This window comes from Atractosteus spatula, chromosome 5 (assembly GCF_055471065.1).
Source record: "Atractosteus spatula isolate fAtrSpa1 chromosome 5, fAtrSpa1.hap1, whole genome shotgun sequence".
Classification (NCBI taxonomy): Eukaryota; Metazoa; Chordata; class Actinopteri; order Semionotiformes; family Lepisosteidae; genus Atractosteus; species Atractosteus spatula.
In genome coordinates, this window is record NC_142710.1 from 18164767 (window position 1) to 18183882 (window position 19116).

Here is a 19116-nt window from a genome sequence, read left to right on the forward strand (position 1 = left end):
AGTGAAACATATTTTCATATTTATGTTTCCATTAGCGTTTTGGTAAATAATGGCACTGAAGGCCCCTGCAGAGAAGGTTTACAGACACAAAATTGATTTAATATGTTTTTCCACAAAATAGCTTTTATAAAAAAAAAACTATACTGTGATCACTAATCATGATAAAGATTCCTGTTTGTCACGATTGACTACTGTGTCTAATATTTAAGACGTAAAACATCTTAAATGTAGCCATGTGAACAATCATTTTAAAAGACAGCAAAATAACGTAGTGTAAAATGTTGAGTAACTTAAGAGATTTACCCGATTGCTCACAATTGCATTGGTTAAAGAACATCTTCCAAAATGAAAATATCATATAAAACTTGTACTTTTGAACTTTAGAAAGGTGGAGAATTTTATTCTTATCACCAAAACTCCCTTACAAAAACAAACTTTTCAAAGACAAATCAAACATTTTGGGTCATTATTAGCTGACAGAGAACATTAATAAATAACAGATCAACAAATATTTTGAGATCAGAGCACATCAAACTGAAGATTGACTTAACTTTGGTTAGAAAAATAACAAAATCATGGCGAATATCCTGGCTTCTAACAGAAACACTCAGAGGAAAACTCCCTTTCCATTAGTTCATAACAAGTCCATTTCAGAAGCAGCCTTTTCACATCAAATAACATCTACAGATGCACTCAGAATAGGCACTATTACATGAAAATATTTTGGTTGTCACAACAGATCAAAGAAATATGTGAACAAAAAGGGATCCATAGTCTTTATGGACATTTCATTTTCAAGCAGCAGTCAAACAGGAGTATAAAAAGTATGGGTTTAAAAAGGTACAAACTGAAACGTCAGTTTAAGAATACTTGTGCAAGGATAGGGTAGCTCAGGTGAACAGGGTGTGGTACTGGTATTACCAGGGTCTGGATTTGCTCTCAGTAAACACCTGACCTTGAGAAGGGTGGCTCTGCTTCTTCTCTCCCTGTGACAAAAACAGGGTATGGGACTGTGTGCAAGCACACAGGAAATCTCCAAAGCTGTTTAGATTAAGAGATAAGATCACTTTACTAGCCATATACAATTTCTTGCATTAGGAATTTGTCTTTTCCTAAACCCCAGCTTGCTCTCCATGAGTCACACAGACACACAGACAGGGAAAGAAGCTTGGGGTCAGAACGCAGGGTCAGCAATTGTACAGTGCCCCTGGAGCAGCTGGGATTAAGGGCCTTGCTCAGGGGCCCAGTGGAGTAGGATTCCACAGCCGGCCACGGGATTTGAACTGGCAACCTTCCAGCCACAGGCGCAGATCCTTAGCCACAGAGCCACCGCTCCACTATATTAATAGAATGTTCCCAGGATGCATGTTTCTGGAAGGTGGGAGAAAAATGATGCACCCATAGAAAATTCCAGTGAACATGCAAATACAATGAAGGAGACCCAGTCCACAATCAAACCCACAGACACAAGGGCAGTGAGGTGAGGTGAGTGAGCTACATTATCCCTCAAGTCACCATGCCAGCCACCGAAAATGCTACAATAAAGAATTAAATCTATATGAACCCTTGCAAACCTGCTGCAGTTCTACTATATTTAACAGTACCACCAAAAACAATATTTTCTTAAAATGAGGTCTCCCCAGTTGACTGCTCTTTATAACAGCACAGTAATGGTGCACACAAATTGCTCATCCCCATATGGAAAGGTCTAATTCCAATAGTTAAAACTATACGAATTGTGTGCAAAACTGAACTGAACTTTGGTTAGAAAGCACGCTTTCTCCCTGTATACACTGTAATCAAATAACTTAAAACACATTACTAGAAAACATTAAAAATAAACGTATCACCTCTTTATTTTTCTAAAGGACTGCTAATTGCAGTTGTCATTTAGGTTTCCTAAAGCTACACTTACCAAGTTTTCCTCCTCAACAATGAAGGAGGAATACACATGGAGAAAAAGTCCTATTGTATTATCTGAACATGTACTCCAAAAACTTGTATTCAGTTTTTATCTTTGGTCTTCAAAACAGCTTCACTAAGACAGATTTCATTGTAGACTCTCTCTCCATAAAAAATCCTGGCTTCTCTGAGACCCAAAGTTCTTGACAACTTAAAGCCCTTTTTTAAACATGGCTATACTCATGTCTAAATTTCACAAGAAATAATGTGTTAAGTGACAACGTGGAAAGGAGTGTTCAATTGGACAGTGTTTCTTTACTGTAATGCCTCATATATTTACAGATTATCTTTGCCAAATACCAAATACCTTCCACGTTTAGCACAGAGTGAACTGTGAAGAGTATTACAAGTCTGCCAGGCTTGAATGCTTTTCTAAAACTGTTTTTCACAACCTGTGCCTGTATCCTAGGTATTCTAGAGCCCTGCACATGCTGTAGTTAGCTGGGCAAAACAATAGCAACACAGCAGAAGACTCCCAACCTCCTGCTTTCCTAATTTCCTGATTTCAGTGTCAAAGAATATCTGTCCTTGTGCAAGGACAATTTCATTTTAAACAGAGAAATAAATGATTAATTGAAGTTAAATGTTTTTTCTTCAGTCAGACTCACTGACCTGTCTGTAAGCATCTGTTTGTCATGAGCAAGTTTGTACCCAAACAAATTCATTGCAGGCTCACAGGCATTCTGGACCACCTGGGCGAAATGGAAAGGTATGCTGAACCTCCATTTCTCCACCTGTTCCGAGGAGTTCTTTTGTGTGGAGTACACGCCACTGGTGTCCTTTGAAGTTTGGGTATTTCTGAGAATCCACTCTTTCACCTGTGGAGTGAAAGGAATATCAACAAATCTGTACATTTCAGTGGCTTTCTCGACCGGATACCGGGCAATGTCCTCATAGCGCACGAGCATGTAGCGGTTCCTCAGCCAGGAAGGCTGTCCCAGGCCGACCTCCGCCGACATCCGGATATTCTCACAGTTCACTTTCAACTTCTTCACCTCATTTTCGTCGATGGGCACCTCCGTGTCTGTGGCCCATTTCTTCCAGTTTCTGTACCTGTAAGAGAAAGCCACCATCCGGGAGGCCAGGACAGCCCTGGGGTCCCGCACCAGCTGGATGACCTTCACGTCCAGGCGGGGGTCTTCGAGCAGCGGCCGCAGGAGCTCCAGCTGCCTGACCCGCACCGTCTTGATGGCCACGTGCTGCTTCTGCCGGCACGACTCCGAGGCCAGGGTTAAATTCAGCGGCCCGCACCGGCGGGTCTTGCAGTGGTACCTCTCAGACACCTTCTTCACAGGCGGAGTACACACGGGGTCTTCGCACAGACAGCTGCTGGAGTCCCTGCGGAACCAAGCCGGCGTGACATGGTCCTCGGGTGGAGGGGCGATGAAGCGCTCGATTAGGGCGAAGTCGCAGAGGAAGAGCTGCCGGAGCACCTCCCGGTAGGCCTTCGCGGTCACCGACGCGTTGGTGCCCCCGGTCTCGAGCGTAAGCATCCGTTCAACGTGCCACAGTGGCTCGAACAGGTAAAACATGCTGCTGCCTTGCTGGTTAAAAAACTCGCCGACGAAGGAGGAGCCCGTCCTAGTCGTAGCCAAAAGGAGGATGTGCCTGCGTGCGCCGGGGAGGTCGCTGTTCTGCCGCTGCTGCATCTGCTGCCTGTAGTTTTCCAGCCGCTGCTTGAACTGCGAAAACGCCAAGTCCAGCTCGCTGAGGACCGAATAGGAGCCATTTTCTGTCAGCAGCAGGGGCTCCGAAACGCTGGAATCCAGTGGGGTCTGAGGAGTCTGCTTTGGTGCCAACTTGTCAGAGACCCTGTTAAGATAAAGAGATCAACAGATTCTAAACAGGGATTAGATTTTATATCTGTACAACTTTCCAAAATGAAAAGGAAAACACATGATCATCGATTTAATATTGAGATACAGTAAACCCGTGGTTTGACAGAGTAATATGGGGAAGGAGGGTCCATTAGAACTGAATGTCCGTTAAATCACGAACTTTTTACCTGCCCCAAAATAAACTTTTATATGAGGAAAAAAATACTTTTAATCAACAATTGCAATCAACAAATTAATTATATATACATTATTCTTGTGCGGTTTTATCATAAATATACAAGCTCTTTATTTAATGTATCGTGAGCATACGGTAGAACACAAAAAAGCAAAAATCCATAGTAAATAACTGACCTATAGGCCACCACTGATATTCCTCAATTTTAAACCTATGCAGTATTTATTTTTGCATTTCATCATTATTGAGGGGAAAGTCTGGTATTCATGATATAACAGGCAACATTCCCATTTAGAGGATTTTGTCTGTCATACTGTATGTGATATCCGTTAAAGTGCAGATTTAAAGTGTATTACCTGTGGTTTTGCATTTCTGTATATATTGTCATTAAGAACTTTTCTCTTTAGACTGAATTTGTTCATCTACGTGTTTGACGATTTTTGCATAGTGCCAAGCAGAACACAAAGTTTTACAGTAACTACTCATCTGTAGGCAGCAGTGTGTGCTGGACAGGCACAAAGAGAAATTCTTATGTTACCAGTGAACCTTTATCTGGACTTCCCCAAGGTTCAGACAGAGGTCATCTGCTACTTGAATGCTTTTGCACTCTGTGCTTAAACAACCTCTTAGCGAGAATGCTTTGAGTTTCTAAACAAAAGTCTTTGTTCCCAAAAATGTAACAGACCTAGGACTTTTCACACCAGGATAAACATGACAGATCATGTCCATACTAAAGCCAGTAAGCCACTGTTTCATCCAGCACCAAAACCAACCAGTGAGGATCACAGGATAGGGTAATCCACTTGGCTCATTACTGTACTGCGAGTTAATATAAGCAAATCAACATCCGTCATCTGGACTCTATTTTTTTTTTAAATGACAGCACAGCCAGGAGAACTCAGCTCCCACTAATGCCAAAACTGCTGCTTTCCACAACTGAGAAGAGACTGAGTGCTATGTCATAAACTGTTACACTAAAAGGGAGTTCTTTCCTGCAAAACCCACACATATCTTTGATCATTCCAGTTTACTAGTAAAGAAACTGTTCACTTTGGGCAGTGGATTTGTCTTTACTGTCAGATACAGCAGGACTGTGCTTAAGAAGCCTTCAACTAAAGAGTCATTCAATCTAGACAGCCAGTAACCGACCAAGTTTGGAGACTGTGACTCACAAGTCACAGGAACCAGGCTATCCAGGCAATCTTCAGCTATCCTGCACTATGCCTGCTAAGGACCAATAAAAGAGAAACTGTCTCTGCTGCCATTTTACATCAGTTTCACAATTTTCCTTCATAAATGTTTTGAGTTCTAAAATAAAAACATTTGTAAACATTGTACAGTACTCGCTGACTATAATTAATAGTGCCAAAATACACAAGCATAAAATTGAATTATGTGGGCTTCTGTAGATTTAAATTGAGATTACAAGCAAAATTGTATTTCATTTTTTCATTATGCTGCAGAAAATAATTTTAGTTGTAGTAGTAATAATAGTTAGTATTTAATATTTTAAAATATTTCTTAAATGGAAAAAAAGTTAAAAACAAGCTTCCTGAAAACTCCCCATACTCCCCTGAAGTGTTACTTGACCTAAGGAGTCATGGGTGTTACACAAACATGCTGAAAAAACTAAATTGTTATACATTCTACTGAACCAAATACAATGGCTAAATAGAACAAGCAGTCTTTTCACCGCCCACCTCATTGTTTCCAGAAATTAATAAATCTCTGTTTCTAACTTTCAGTACCATTCTCTGGATATTTAACTAAATACGTAACAATCATATTTAGGACAGCTGCCATGTACTGTATCTGTATATCCAAAAGAAAATAACAAATTAAGTCAGCCGAACTGGTTTCCGATTGTGAAAGTGGTCTCAGTTAGAAGGAAACTGCACTGCAAAAGAAAAGGTTGTTAAAATTACAGTAACTGGAATAAAAAAGCCACCATTTTGTGCTTGCTAGTCACCAAATAGTATAATTTGCCCCCCCTTTTACATCTTGAAGAGTAGAGATTGATATTATGCACGGCTCACATTTCTATGTAAAAAGTTAAGCAATACAATTTTAAGTGTTGTCATGGTCTTAGAGATAGACAACAGATAAAAACAGATAAAAAATAAGAATATAATGAACAAACTCACAGCAAAACTGGCATTTGGGTCAGAACTGTTGTGAACTGAAGAATTGAGGAGTAAAAGTAAATCTTTTTCACTTTTCTCTGTATGTGCAAATATCGGCACTATTCCCCTCACAATGCTATAAAATAGTTTTTAATTACTGAAAAACCACTTTAGGTCATGTAAGTGTTCTTATGATGAACACATGGTAAATATCAGTGTGAAATTGCAAAGTAGATTGTCATGTTACGGATGAGACAGGATCAGCGAAGAGGGGGCACTTTCCATTATCTACGATTGGGTTTGATCGCATTCCCAAAGTGGCAAACTTGCCTACAATTCATCCTACTTTTAGAATAAAAGGTACAACATAAAGTTTACCGCTACTTACAAGACTTACCTTGATATTATCTTATGTTCCTTCTCAATGATGACAAGTGCCACTATGAAGACTAGGAAAATTGTGTATTTGTTCCTCATTCTTGGATAAAAGTTTGCATTAGAAATTGGTTCTTATCCAATTCTGCTGACCTCCCAATTACGACACAAAGCGTCACAGTCGCCTCTTCAGACTTCCAAGAGCCTCTTCTGTGGGCTGCACTGCAACAGCTCCTCATATAGGTCCAGCCTGTGCCAACATTAAAACAGGAGTGTTAAAATGAATATTGCTCACTAAAGTTCAATGTGAAGAACAGTCATTCTGAAAGATCATAAATGTTTACATAAACCATGAAATGAAACAAGGACCCTTTCAGAAATAAGCAAGACATTTGACCAAATTCAAAGTAATTTTTCAGTTTTTGCTTCAGAACATCCACTGATGGACCCAAATGACCCATGGTCCTTTATTTTCATTTAGAAATCTTAAATTTTATCTGACTACCTTCTTGTATAAAGTAGAATTCTTTAAAACAAAATGATTTTAGGTACTTTTCAACCTTTTCTGTGTTGATTAAAAGGTAGCCATTTCCTAACTGAAATTCCATTTTGTTTATTAAAGATGAAATATGCTTCATTGATAGAGCATCCATGCTTGTACAGAGGACCCACAGATACCTGGCACACAAAGCACATTTGTTTCCTGTGGATTCAGGCGGTGATGTTTATAAAAACTACTATTAAATGACAAATATTCAAGTAAAATATGTTTCAAAATCAAACTCTTTCCACTTTAAGCTGCCAATAAAAAGAACACATCTGCAATCTGTCCAGCTCTGTAGCTAAAGTCACTTAGCAGAACAAACTTTCTGATTTTCAGCTATAGCACAAGACGTGCTTCCCTACATCTGTGTGAAATATATAAGAATGCACATCTTTTTTTTGCTTTTTGTGGCTTCCTGTGATCTGATCAAGAAATAAACAGCAATCATCTTAGCTGCCCACGTAATCTGTGCAGTTGTCTGCTACTGTATTTCTTTCAATGCTTTGTCCTGGTTACAATAATGTTTAAGAAATGTACTCTGTGATGACAATGTCTCTAAAACAAAAACATACTTTCTTAGATATAGAACAAATTTATTAAATGCCACCTTTCAACACTTATCAACACTATCGTACAATCTCCTAAATTGGTTATATTGATGAGTGAGTGAGACAGTAAGAAATGTGCCCTGTTAAGACACAAAATAACATCTACACTGATAACTGGAACCAACACACCTTCACAGTTTTTCTGTCTGGTTTATGTTGTTTCCAAAGTTCTCACTGAAAATGCAGATATTCAGACATAGATGTATCAATTTTAAAAGATATTAAAATGTATAAAAGATGTTGAGACATGCATGTATAAAACCAAAAATATATTTTTTTAAACATAACGTAATAAATATAATACATTTTAAATTATAACATGTGCGTACAAGATGATGATATTGGTACTCTCCTACACCAAAAACCCAGCACTCATCAGAATCTTCCTGGAACTTTGTGTTGTGGTCTTCTGATGTGGCACCCCCCCCCCACTACTTTGTGAACAAATTTGTTAAACTCGAGTGAGTTTGTTAAACTGCAACATTTTTTTTTTCACTAAAGAAACCTGGCACAACCCAGTAGTGCTCAAAATGATTACATCGTCATTCGCAAACAATGCCAGCATATGCATCCAGACCAGGATGTCATTCAAGTGTGGCAGATACTGCAGAGTACATCTGGAGCTCACACAGCGGATTAAAGCAGATAAATACAAAAAAAAGCTGAGAGTGTGTCATAAAAACATTTGCCAAGGTGACTTTGTATTCAACAGCAGCACCATCTGCAACCTAAATTCTCTTAATATGAAAACAACCTTGTAGCGGGTGTCACTTTGCTCTCCCTGCGGCATGGAGCATGGTCTTTGACACCTACAAAATGATTTCAGACTGTCAGCTTTAAAGAGTTCATTAATATCTGGCTGTAGATCATTCTTCAGCAGGTAAGCCAGGGGCGAGTCAGATTCCCATGGGCTTTCCAGGTGTTTTCAATTAGCAACTTATTAAGACCTCAACACAGGTGATTTGGCTTTAACACTTTAAATTAAGTAATTCGTCTCAGAGGATTCTCAGACCCTCAAGGACTGAATTTGCTCATTCCTGATTTAAAGTATCCTTGATAAATGAAAAAAGAGGTGTGATGATATTGCTTAAGTTAAGATAACACAATCATTTTATTCAGTACTATACAGAATTTATGTTGCTTGCACAACAAACCTGTAATTTAAAAATACCAATTAAGGTAATGCCTTATAAAGATATTTACCCAAAAGTACATTTAGACTTAATATTCTCCACTCTGTAAAAGCAGAAGAGTGACATGCAGATGTGTAATCAATAAAAACAATGTGGAAACCCTCTTAAGTAGCTGTTGATTTATGTTTTGAGAAAGTCTTTATGTCTGTCTTGTCATTCAATTAAGCAAGTAAAAAGATATAGAATTCTTTTAACTTCCAAAAACATTGGAACGCCATTTAACTAAATATAACAGACTCCAAAAAAATTATGAGGCAAGGTAAATTGATTCACAAAATTCTAAATAGTTCTAAATCTGTAGTGGGATGCAAGTTACAACTGTACATGTCCATAAACTATACACACAACTGCTGGTTTAGTACTCCGCTGTCTACAGTAGCAGGACAATGAGCATAAACAGTAAAAACAAAAACATTATTGAGTGCTTGCATGTTATTAACACAACAATACAGCTTTCAAAAATACTTGATAAAACATAAAATACTGTGCTCCAAATTTCTACATCACACCATCTCTGTTTTAAACTCTCTCTCTTTCCTAGCGTTAATCCCGCATCAGCATGGTCCTCTTGTCGGCACACCAGTCTCCATTTGGTGGTTTGAACCAAATCTTTGAGCTGACGTTGCCATTAACTGTGAACGAGAATACTCCAACCGGCACGTCGCTCCGCCTGTTGAAGTGGGAGAGGGGGGGTGAACAAAGTAATGTAGCCAATTCATAGATGGGGATTATTAGGAGGCCATGATTGGTAAGGGCCAATGGGAAATTTGGCCAGGACGCCGGGGTTACACCCCTACTCTCTTCGAGAAACGCCCTGGGATTTTTAATGACCACAGAGAGTCAGGACCTCGGTTTTACATCTCATCCGAAAGACAGCACCTGTTTACAGTATAGTGTCCCCATCACTATACTGGGGCATTAGGACCCACCTGGACCACAGGGTGAGCGCCCCCTGCTGGCCTCACTAACACCTCTTCCAGCAGCAACCTTAACTGTAAGGTTAAGACTTAACTGTACGCAGAACTGAATAACAGATCCAACCAAAGAACAAATGCTTTATTTGTTTCTGAAAAAGACATTTTGAAAATGCAGCCCAGTTTGCAAAACAACACAGGCTTTATTTCCTTATGAAGCTCAAAAATGAATTTTGGGTAGGCATCCAGTAAAGTTTTTTTTATTTTCTCCATTTCTAATAAAATAACACATTTGCTATCTGGGTCATTTCGAAAGAATGAAATTAATCTTGTCATTTGAAAAGAACGAAACAGAATTTTTGCCAATTTTCTTCCAGTAACAGTGAAGGTTTACTGGGGTTTAGTGATTGGACTTTGGCCAATACAAATCCATGGCCGATTACTCATACACAGATGTTTAACACAAAAGTTTTACCTTTTAACTCATTTACAAAAGAAACGAGACAAAAGGTTTGCACATAATATCAGGGGGGCATTCAACAGAATATATTACATTTACAGTATGTGCTAACAAAGTCAAAGTGTGCTTGTTAATTTTCAGTGGTGTCTTTAGAGAAATGCCTGGATAACATCTTTGAATCAATTAGCTACTATTTACTGAACAAGCCAGTTCCGCCAAATGGCCTCCTCTCTTAGTAACCTTTTTTATGTTCTTATTAAATTTAACTTTGCATCATGCTTGTAATATGGAACTTAAAATCAAGTTGGTCAGGATAAAGCGGACAGACTGACTTTCTGGACTGTATCTGGCGAAGAGGAATGGATGACCCAGCTTTGGAAAGACTTTCTTAGAGCAATCACTGCTGGAAGTTCAAGATTATTTCACAAATCACTCTGAAATTTAAACCAGGATGATGATTTTGACATTTCCCCTCCAGAGCCCAATCATTTTCTTGTAAAATTATAAGATACACTGCACAACATACAGTGGCCTCAGTTAACTTAAACCCTGTTCCTTGTGTAACTGGAATAAATTATTTTTTTCCCACAGGGTGCTGTATATGTCTAACATTCCAGAGCATTTCAATTGCATTCTAAATATCTTTAAAAAACACAGGAAAAAAAGATTTAAGAAAGGTGCGTATCAGTGTTTCTACAGCCTAGTGTGGAAAGTTTTAATGGTATCCTAGGAAATTAACCTTTGACGTTCACTTGGCCTGCTTTCCCAATGAGTACCGGGGGCTAATCCTACCGGGGGTAACAGGCCGGCCGGAGCGTGATGCTGACCACATCACCTCCACCTCCAGTGTCGGATGGACGAGAAAAATGGTGGCCCTTACCTCCCATTCCCCCATGGGCCTTTATGGCCTGAAAGGGGACCTACCTGCCCTACCTACCATGATGTGAATGATACTGCACTATATGCTACACCATGTGTCTTTTGGAAGAATTTAATTTTCGTTTTAAAGTGGCTAAACCAGTACCAACGCTTGCTCTGAACAGACGTTTAGTAGGCTTGTTCAGAAATAGCAGCCCAGGCCTGGGCAAAGTCATTCAGTCAGGACTGTCCAGCTGGCTCAGCTCAGGCACTCAGCAGGGCGCTGAGCGGGCGGACGTCTGGCAGCGTAACTCTCCATTATACAATATTCGCCACTGTTTTTTTGTGTAGCACTCGCACTGCACTTTTCCTTTCCAGCATTGTTACACTTAGCTTTATTGTCATTCTAATTAATTGTTGGAATGAGTAGGCAGAACAGTGGCGCACTGGTTACCAGTATGTCTCTGGAGTGTTCTTCCCACAGCCCAAAGACCTACTGGTAGGTTGCCTGGCTTCTGAGATAACTGACCGTGCGTGCGTGCGTGCGTGCGTGCGTGCGTGCGTGCGTGCGTGCGTGCGGTTCTGCCCCGTGATGGACTGGCGTCTCGTCTAGAGTGTATCCCCCTTTGCGCCTGTTGCTCGCCCGGACAGTCTCAAACTCCCCCACAACCCTGAATTGGAAGAAGCAGTTACAAAATGGATGGATGCGGAAATGAGCTTCAACCCTATCTGCTGCTTCCACCTCTACTTACGCAATGTTAAACTATGCAAACACACTGTAGATCACCCTGGATAAGGATAATAACTGTTATTATTAACAGTGACATCAATACCATCGATGAGAGTCACCTCATCCCTCCACGCCCTGCTTCCCCAGCTGTGCTGTGAAGTGCTGAAGGGCTGGCAAGGTGCAGAACAGCTGCAGAGGAAATGCTGTATTCCTTCTGTTCCGTTAGCAGGGCAGTAACAGTGAGCCCAGCAGCTGGGGTTTCCAAATTGGGAGAATGTCCCCACCCCCCCTTCAAGTACTACTATTTAAAACAGCAAAGCAGCACAACGCTGTGTTGCACATCCTCATGTGAACCTATTCCAGAAAAAGATGACAGCTTGGTCCGCATGTAAGTGGAGTACCTGCCATCTTGCCGTGAAGTTTCAGAGATAAGGTGGAGGGAGGAACTGTCAAAGTTAAACCCGTCACTATTGAAGGTGCAGGACATCCATTCGTACTGTAATAACTGGTCTTCAGGCTACACTTCCCTCACCTGTCTCTTCTGCTTTCAGATTTGCCAGTGATATCCTGAACATTCAGTTGAGCAGCTCTGCCGATGTCTTCTGAAGCTGAGCATTATGAGTCACTTCTATCACCACTCCTCGACAGAGACCACTAGGCAATACGGCTGGAGAAGCACATCGAGCTCACAAGAACTCTTTGTGGGATGTGAACAAAGAAGGAACCCGAGAAGCACGTATTCACGTTGAATTGCAACTATTCTGAATCAGCCAAGTCCAGTGATCACATTAAATCATGTACAGTACAAAGCATATTAATATGTATATTACAGGGATCACACTCTATTAAGAAGGTTTTCTGAACTTTATGTACTGGATCGCTGTTTGACCATACTCATACCTGTTTGTGCTAGTCCTTTCAGGGCTCCGACTCTGATGACAATAAGACTCTATCTGCCTACTCGGAAGAGATGCAGAAAAGGACATAGAGTCTTACTTCAATTCCACGGCCTAAAGCTGTTATGAAGTGCCAAATCACGGGAAGGAGGTAACCTTTTCAGGTCTCAATGGGGTTCAGTGTCACAGTGTTTAAGATTTTATCAGAACAATTATTTCTGCTGAACAGCTGAAAGCAGCAACATGTTTGCTTTACACAGCCAAAGTCTTAAGCTTATAAATGTCAGCTCTGGCTCACTGGTGGTTAAAGTGCTATACTTACACTTCACTAATCGCCACCAAACCGGAGAAGTGTCAAAACCACTTCTAGAGTCTAGAGTCCTGTAGAGTCCTGTACAGGTCTACTTGTAACTGTCTGACATGTCAACCAATATAACCTCCTCATGTTTGTAACCACTTATTAAATCAATAAGAGACAAAAATAAGTTCTCTCCTGATGACTGCATTGAGAAATACATAAAAACAAAGATGTAGTGAAAATGCCCTGTAAAGTTCTAGTTTAGTGTGCTTCGTTGTAGTCAGTACTGTACTGCATTTTTCCTTGTTTTAGTTTTCTGCTTTGTATGTCTTAACATTTGCAGGGATTATGCAACTATTGTTTATTTGTTTCCTCTCCTCTGGGAATTGTTTTAAACTTAAGAATAAAAACAATGGGTCAAAAAAATGAAGTGGAAGGATTTTTTAAAATGTTGTACTGGTATCACTCATATTATAGGTATGTTGAAGCAATATGTTGGCATGAATGCATTTAAAAGTCCTGACTGCTTGGCCAGTAAAGATCCTGTGGTAGGTTTCACGAGAGCAGATGAGTTAATCCCAGTATCCTAGCAAAGGTTCAGCCTATTTTCCATCCCTTGCATTCCCCCTTAATTCAATTGCTGAAACAGTATCTCACTTCTCCATCTTGTATGTAGTGTAGCTACCATCATCTCGTTCTATATATGAATACACCACTACACGGCACAGGCACAGAAGACCTCTCAGAAAGTTGCTCTGTAAAAGATCTTCCAGTATTCTAACACAAAGCTGCAAACCTTCAAATTGTCAGTTCCTCTAAGCTTGCCTGTTTGTTATCACTTGGGGAAGAAATACATAATTGGTCTTAAACGTCACAGTCTCCAGAGAAAACTTGAATCTGTGCCCAGCAGAACAAAAAGCTTCTCATGAAGAAAGTTATTTGTGTGATATTCAATGTACAGCCTAAAGACATTTGCTCTGGGAAATAAATCACATTAGGTACCATTAGAAACTGATACCAGAAAGCTGAAAACAATTGGTGTTTTGCAGAGTGTTTGAAGCATCTTGAAGTAAAAATATTTCACTGCTATATAACTTTTTGGAGAATGTAGTTTCTTTGCCAGGGTGTGCTTCTAGAACTCTAAAGTTTAAGTATTAGAAAAGGTATGACATACTGCAGGAAGGCAGGTGTTTGTACCTCAGTGATTGACTTATGTACTGTACAATGATTGACAATGCACTGTAGTACTGACACAGTTTCAAGCTTTGTCTGCATCATCATCTGATTTCAGTTGGGACTTCCTAGTGTGTAGAACTGAGGTCAAATATTTCCTTAAAGTTAACAAGGCAAGCAACACACCTATGGTTTGGCTCTGGCAGTGACAAGCTCTTATTTGACTGACTAAACTAGTGTGTGATATTACTAATATATTTATCCAACTCATTTTTCTAGGTTTTCAATTGTTTTCAATTTCAATTACTATTACACTCAGCAACAGCAAGTGACCAAGTGCTGCCAGGGTTGGGTGCTTCAACTCCAATCTCTGGCTATACAATCTCCTGTCACTTGCCAGACACCTGGTGAGCTCACAGTGCCATCAGTCCTCCAGTCTACACCAACTCAATGGTAGGCAATACTGGGACTCATGAAACCTGACAGAAGGCTCTGACAAGTACATATTTCAGAGGAGGCACGACTCTGTCCCTCACATGTCCTGTGCTAGTACACAAGTCATAGCAGTAAACTGTGGTACTGAGCAACTTTGGGGAGGAATAAACAGAATAAAATAACCATTCTAATTTTTTTTATATATTTCCAATCTCATTGAGAGGTTTAGAAAACACAGGACGTGAAATCAGTTTTTAATCAAATAAAAATAGAACTCCCTTGCATTACAAATGTCATTGCCAGCTTCTGTCACAAAGAGTCTTACACACATTATATACAGCATCAGAATTGGACATTCTTCAGTTCCCTTTTTGCAGTACGCAATTGGAAAGGATTGTGAACCACCAAACTAGTGCAAATCATGACAATGGTGTGCTATACAAAGCACACTGTAAATAGCTGGTTTGCCAAGCAGCTTCTGTTGGCCAAAAACAAATGCTTGATTTAAATAAAGCCAAGTGTTATCTGACTTCTGCATCTGCAAGACAGGAAGGCTTGGAGACTGCACACTAGCTGTGCAAACTAAAACCTGATTCAGAGCATGCAAAATTGATTTGTTTCTAAAAATAAATCAAAAGCGGCACCATATTGCAGCAGTCAATGATTAATTGCAAATAAGTAAATATAACTAATTATCAAGGCTTATGCTGTGTCCATCAGCCTGTCACTTACAGCACTGGAACACAGATTTAAAATATTCAATAATCACCGGAGCATTTGACGAATTTGATGATCTGTTCAAGCAGAAACTACCATCATTCTGCTCACTATCTTGTAACAAATTATACTCACTCATGGTTCAATGTCTTTTTAAGAAACAAAGGATGCTATAATATTGGCTTAGTGGGTACAGCAGCACAAGGATAGTTCTTAGGGAAACCATATTACTAATATTAATATAAATTAGGAATATTAGAATTAATACTAATATTCCTCCCAGCCTCAATATGCTCTAGATTTGCACACAAAACAGACCTTAAAATCAATCTAGCAATAAATCAAGAAACAAACCACCAAAAAACTCCCACACTATTTTCATATGTTTGTAAAAACTGCAGCTTTCAGAGTAGAAAACATAATGTTGTGCTTTCCATTTACCGGACATTTAAGGTCACAGTTGCCTTTCTCTGCCTTCTAACCTTTACAGCAGTGTAGCACAACACCTGCCAATTTTGATATAAACTAATACTGTATTACAACTTGCGGCTTATGACATCTACATCTTTATTTTTAAAAAGAGGCTTAAGTGCAAGGCAATTATAGTCCAGTCTCTTACAGTCTATAGTCTTATCATCTGTATTTCTATACGAGCAGAAGACTCTCTTAAGAGCTGCAGATTTTGGTTCAGTGACATTAACATTGCATAAATACCGGACTTCAAGAACGACATGAGGCCAAAAATGTACACTCTTTCCATGGAGATTTAAATAACTGAAAACTATACTAGACAAAAACACAGAAAAAGAATAAGAGGACAAAAGGGTTTGTGGCTTTACTAGGGGAATGAAGAGAGATAAAGAGAATGGACAAGGAAACCCACTGTGGAGAACTAACCAGGGACCTCTTATGGAAAACAGGATGGTGAAATTACAACAAAAGCCCCCGTTAACCAAACATTTGGTTATTAATAGCTATGTTTAGTACTGTAGCTCATCCCGTTTTAACTTAAAAGAAACAAGGGTATCTACTTCAAAAACGTGGTTTCACAGCCCTCTCTGTACAGTGCCTTCCTTTCTCTTGAACTGAAGAGCTCATTTTTCCTTATCCTGATAAAAACCTTGGAGTTGGATGCGTAAGATTCGCATTTTTCTTTCTGTTCAACTGCTACATTATCACTTTGCATAGGCCGCCTTCCCGCATTAACATCTATTCAGCAGCACCGGCAATTCTGATTACAGGACGTGAACCCCTACGGGCACATTGTGCCTAGTAACACCTCAGAGTAAAGACGAGCCAAGAAGGTAAGGATTCAGGATGGAGATGTCCAGTCTTAAGGAGGGCGGTGTGAAATGCATTATAGTCAACAGCAACAATCAAAAGGTGTATCTTTGCTCCCCAATGTCTTTATCTTACAGCCAACAAATAAATTAAGTAGAATGTTAAGTGTAAAAAGACATTGCCCTCTCCGCCTTTGTCCAAGAAGTGGTGCTTATAATCATTCATTCTCCTCTTCAGAGTTGTTTGAAAGTCCGAAACCCAAGCTGATACTAGCCAAATTCAAACATGTTTAATGTCTGGTAAGGCTTAAAAGCGTATCATTTTGAACCCACGAGTCTCCACTGTTCTTTAGTACATTCACCCCCACGGACAGCAATCAGCGGCACCGCCTTGGTGGCTGCGGCAGGGGTATATATGGCGCTGGTACTGGGAAGCCAAACAGGGTGAAACCGGTCTGAGCAGCTGCCCAATGTTATAAAGCTACAAAACCACAAAAGAATCACTCTTTGGCTTTCGAAATTTCTTTAACCTTGTCTCAACCGTTATACTTTTGTTATTATTACCCAATATAAGACGGGCCAAAATTATGATATTTTTTGTATCCATTATTTTGCTAGCAAGCAGGAATAATAAAATGCTACTATATCTATGCCTCATTTCTTATACCGCAAGAACTAAGAGCTCTTTTGTAACAACGCCAACTATGTGTTTAAACAAGAATAAACCTAAAAGTAGCCCACGCTGGTTGGTATTTAAGAATTAGTCACCGAATACCAATGGAGTGAAACTTCATACGGTTCTGACTTGTAATTCAGACAAGGGAGAAGCCTTATACAGTACTGCAACTGTTTTTTTTAAACAAGTTTTTAATTCATTCACTTTTTAAATATCGTTGTTTTATAAAAATAATTCTGCAAAGACCGCTGAGAAACCGCTCACCGAAGTTGGAAGTGTAATATCAATCCGAAAAAAAAACCTAAATCCGAATACAACGAAACTCAACAACCTGCATATAATGTAGATGAAGCACACGGTGCTATAGCAAAATATGATGATGTGCAATATGTGCTACCTTTCAAGCTGTGAGAAACCCTAGCACAGCAGTGCACTGTAAATACGACCCGATGCTTAACCGCAGAGAAACTCAATATCAGCGGCTTTTAAAAAGGCAAGCTTTGTTGTTCGCGGATTAGTTTTTTTTTTTTAATAACCAACCCATCACACTGCATCACACACTCGCGGTTTGGAACATCTCGGAGCCTATAACGCAGACAGTTTCGTCACTGACTGTACACAGGGTTCATCCATTTTTAATCTCTGGTCTCTCTTTCGGCTCAGCATCTCCCGACACCCAATCGGGCTGTGATCTGGGTCTCAGGCACGTGTGGTCAGCTTGAAGTCTTCTTTACATTATTAAAAAGAAGGTTTTGTTCCTTTTTTCTACACCATAAAGTTTTAAGAATGAAAAGGTTTAGTTATTAACGGAGCTATAAGCCTCACTCCTGCCCACTTTAAAGTACCTTTTTCGTCTTTCCTGCCTTGTATTAGACACTGAGAACTTTTCAAAGTCATAGTCTTCCTCTCATACGCTGCAATATCAATTTATCATGCGACAGATACAGTAGCGGTAATAATATAATTTACAGTAACATTAAGACAAGCATAAATGCTTTCAATCCTACTAACGTGTAGTCACATACCGTAACAGCATGCTGTTGCACAAACCTTTGCCTAACGCTGATGCTAAATGAAGGACACGGTAAAAGTTTCAAATACTTACACGACCACACTCTGTAGAGTAATTTAAGATATTGGTGCAGAAGACTACGTGCGCCGTTGCATCCCTCATTTTCCTGTATTTCCGAAAAAAGCTGAACCTCTGTGTGTGCGGACACTAATTTCCGTTATTTCTCTCAGAAGAATTGTTTCCACGTCCATTAGAAGGAGTGCTGCGTTTTCATTGCAGCGATTACAGAGCAAACTCCACAGTGGGAGAGGGGAACCAAAGAAATCAAACCCTCACCAAAGTTTTTTTTTTTTCCCCAAATCCTGATTTAGATGGTGGCTGATGCGCCACAGATGTTTAAAGGCGTTGTAAGGAACACATAGGGCAAATCAGTTTAAAATAGTCTCTTTACTCCCCAGTCTATCCAGATTGAAGTCATACACTGAAGACCACGTTTGAGCGAACTCTCGTCCCCCAACAAATGCTCAGCTGAACTCCGAAACCGGGCTCTCCGCAGACACCGAGCCACGTGACCGCACCGTCCCTCCCGGTAATTTGAATTTCTAAACAAGGATCCCACTGTTGAATGAATGAACTGTTATAGGTCGGGTCTTGTGCTGGCCTTTCATGGCCCACAAGACGGTTTAAATCCACCTTTGCCTTTTTTTTTAAAACAAAATCACACTTTAAAAGAAATGCAAACACCTAAGAGGTTTTAAGCCTCCTGCCTGCAGAGATGTGAACGTGACCAGGTTTGAGTTCCACAGAGAAAGTTTGTATCTGGACAAAGAGGAAAGAGCCAATGACAGT

General features: G+C 39.9%; 1 protein-coding gene across 2 annotated transcripts; it reads right to left on the bottom strand.

The window, feature by feature from the left end:
* Positions 1-371: 371 nt before the first annotated feature.
* On the bottom strand, positions 372-18791 carry chst3a (carbohydrate sulfotransferase 3a). 2 transcript variants are annotated; one of them, XM_088916671.1, is made up of 3 exons: positions 18361-18791; positions 6496-6723; positions 372-3774 (listed from the first exon to the last, which is right to left on the bottom strand). In XM_088916671.1, exons 2-3 carry the CDS (start codon positions 6573-6575, stop codon positions 2532-2534), a joined length of 1323 nt encoding a protein of 440 aa, XP_088772797.1. In that variant the 5' UTR covers positions 6576-6723; positions 18361-18791; the 3' UTR covers positions 372-2531. The 2 variants fall into 2 exon arrangements, with proteins under 2 accessions (XP_088772797.1, XP_088772798.1); XM_088916672.1 differs by having other exon boundaries at positions 18604-18632.
* Positions 18792-19116: the final 325 nt, after the last annotated feature.

What these genes read in the sequence shown, in the direction of transcription:
- chst3a (XM_088916671.1), bottom strand. Translation starts at nt 6,575, where the DNA reads ATGAGGAACAAATACACAATTTTCCTAGTCTTCATAGTGGCACTTGTC. An exon ending in GAACATAAGATAATATCAAG is followed by an intron (nt 3,775 to 6,495) that starts GTAAGTCTTGTA and finishes TTATCTTAACAG; the next exon opens with GGTCTCTGACAAGTTGGCAC.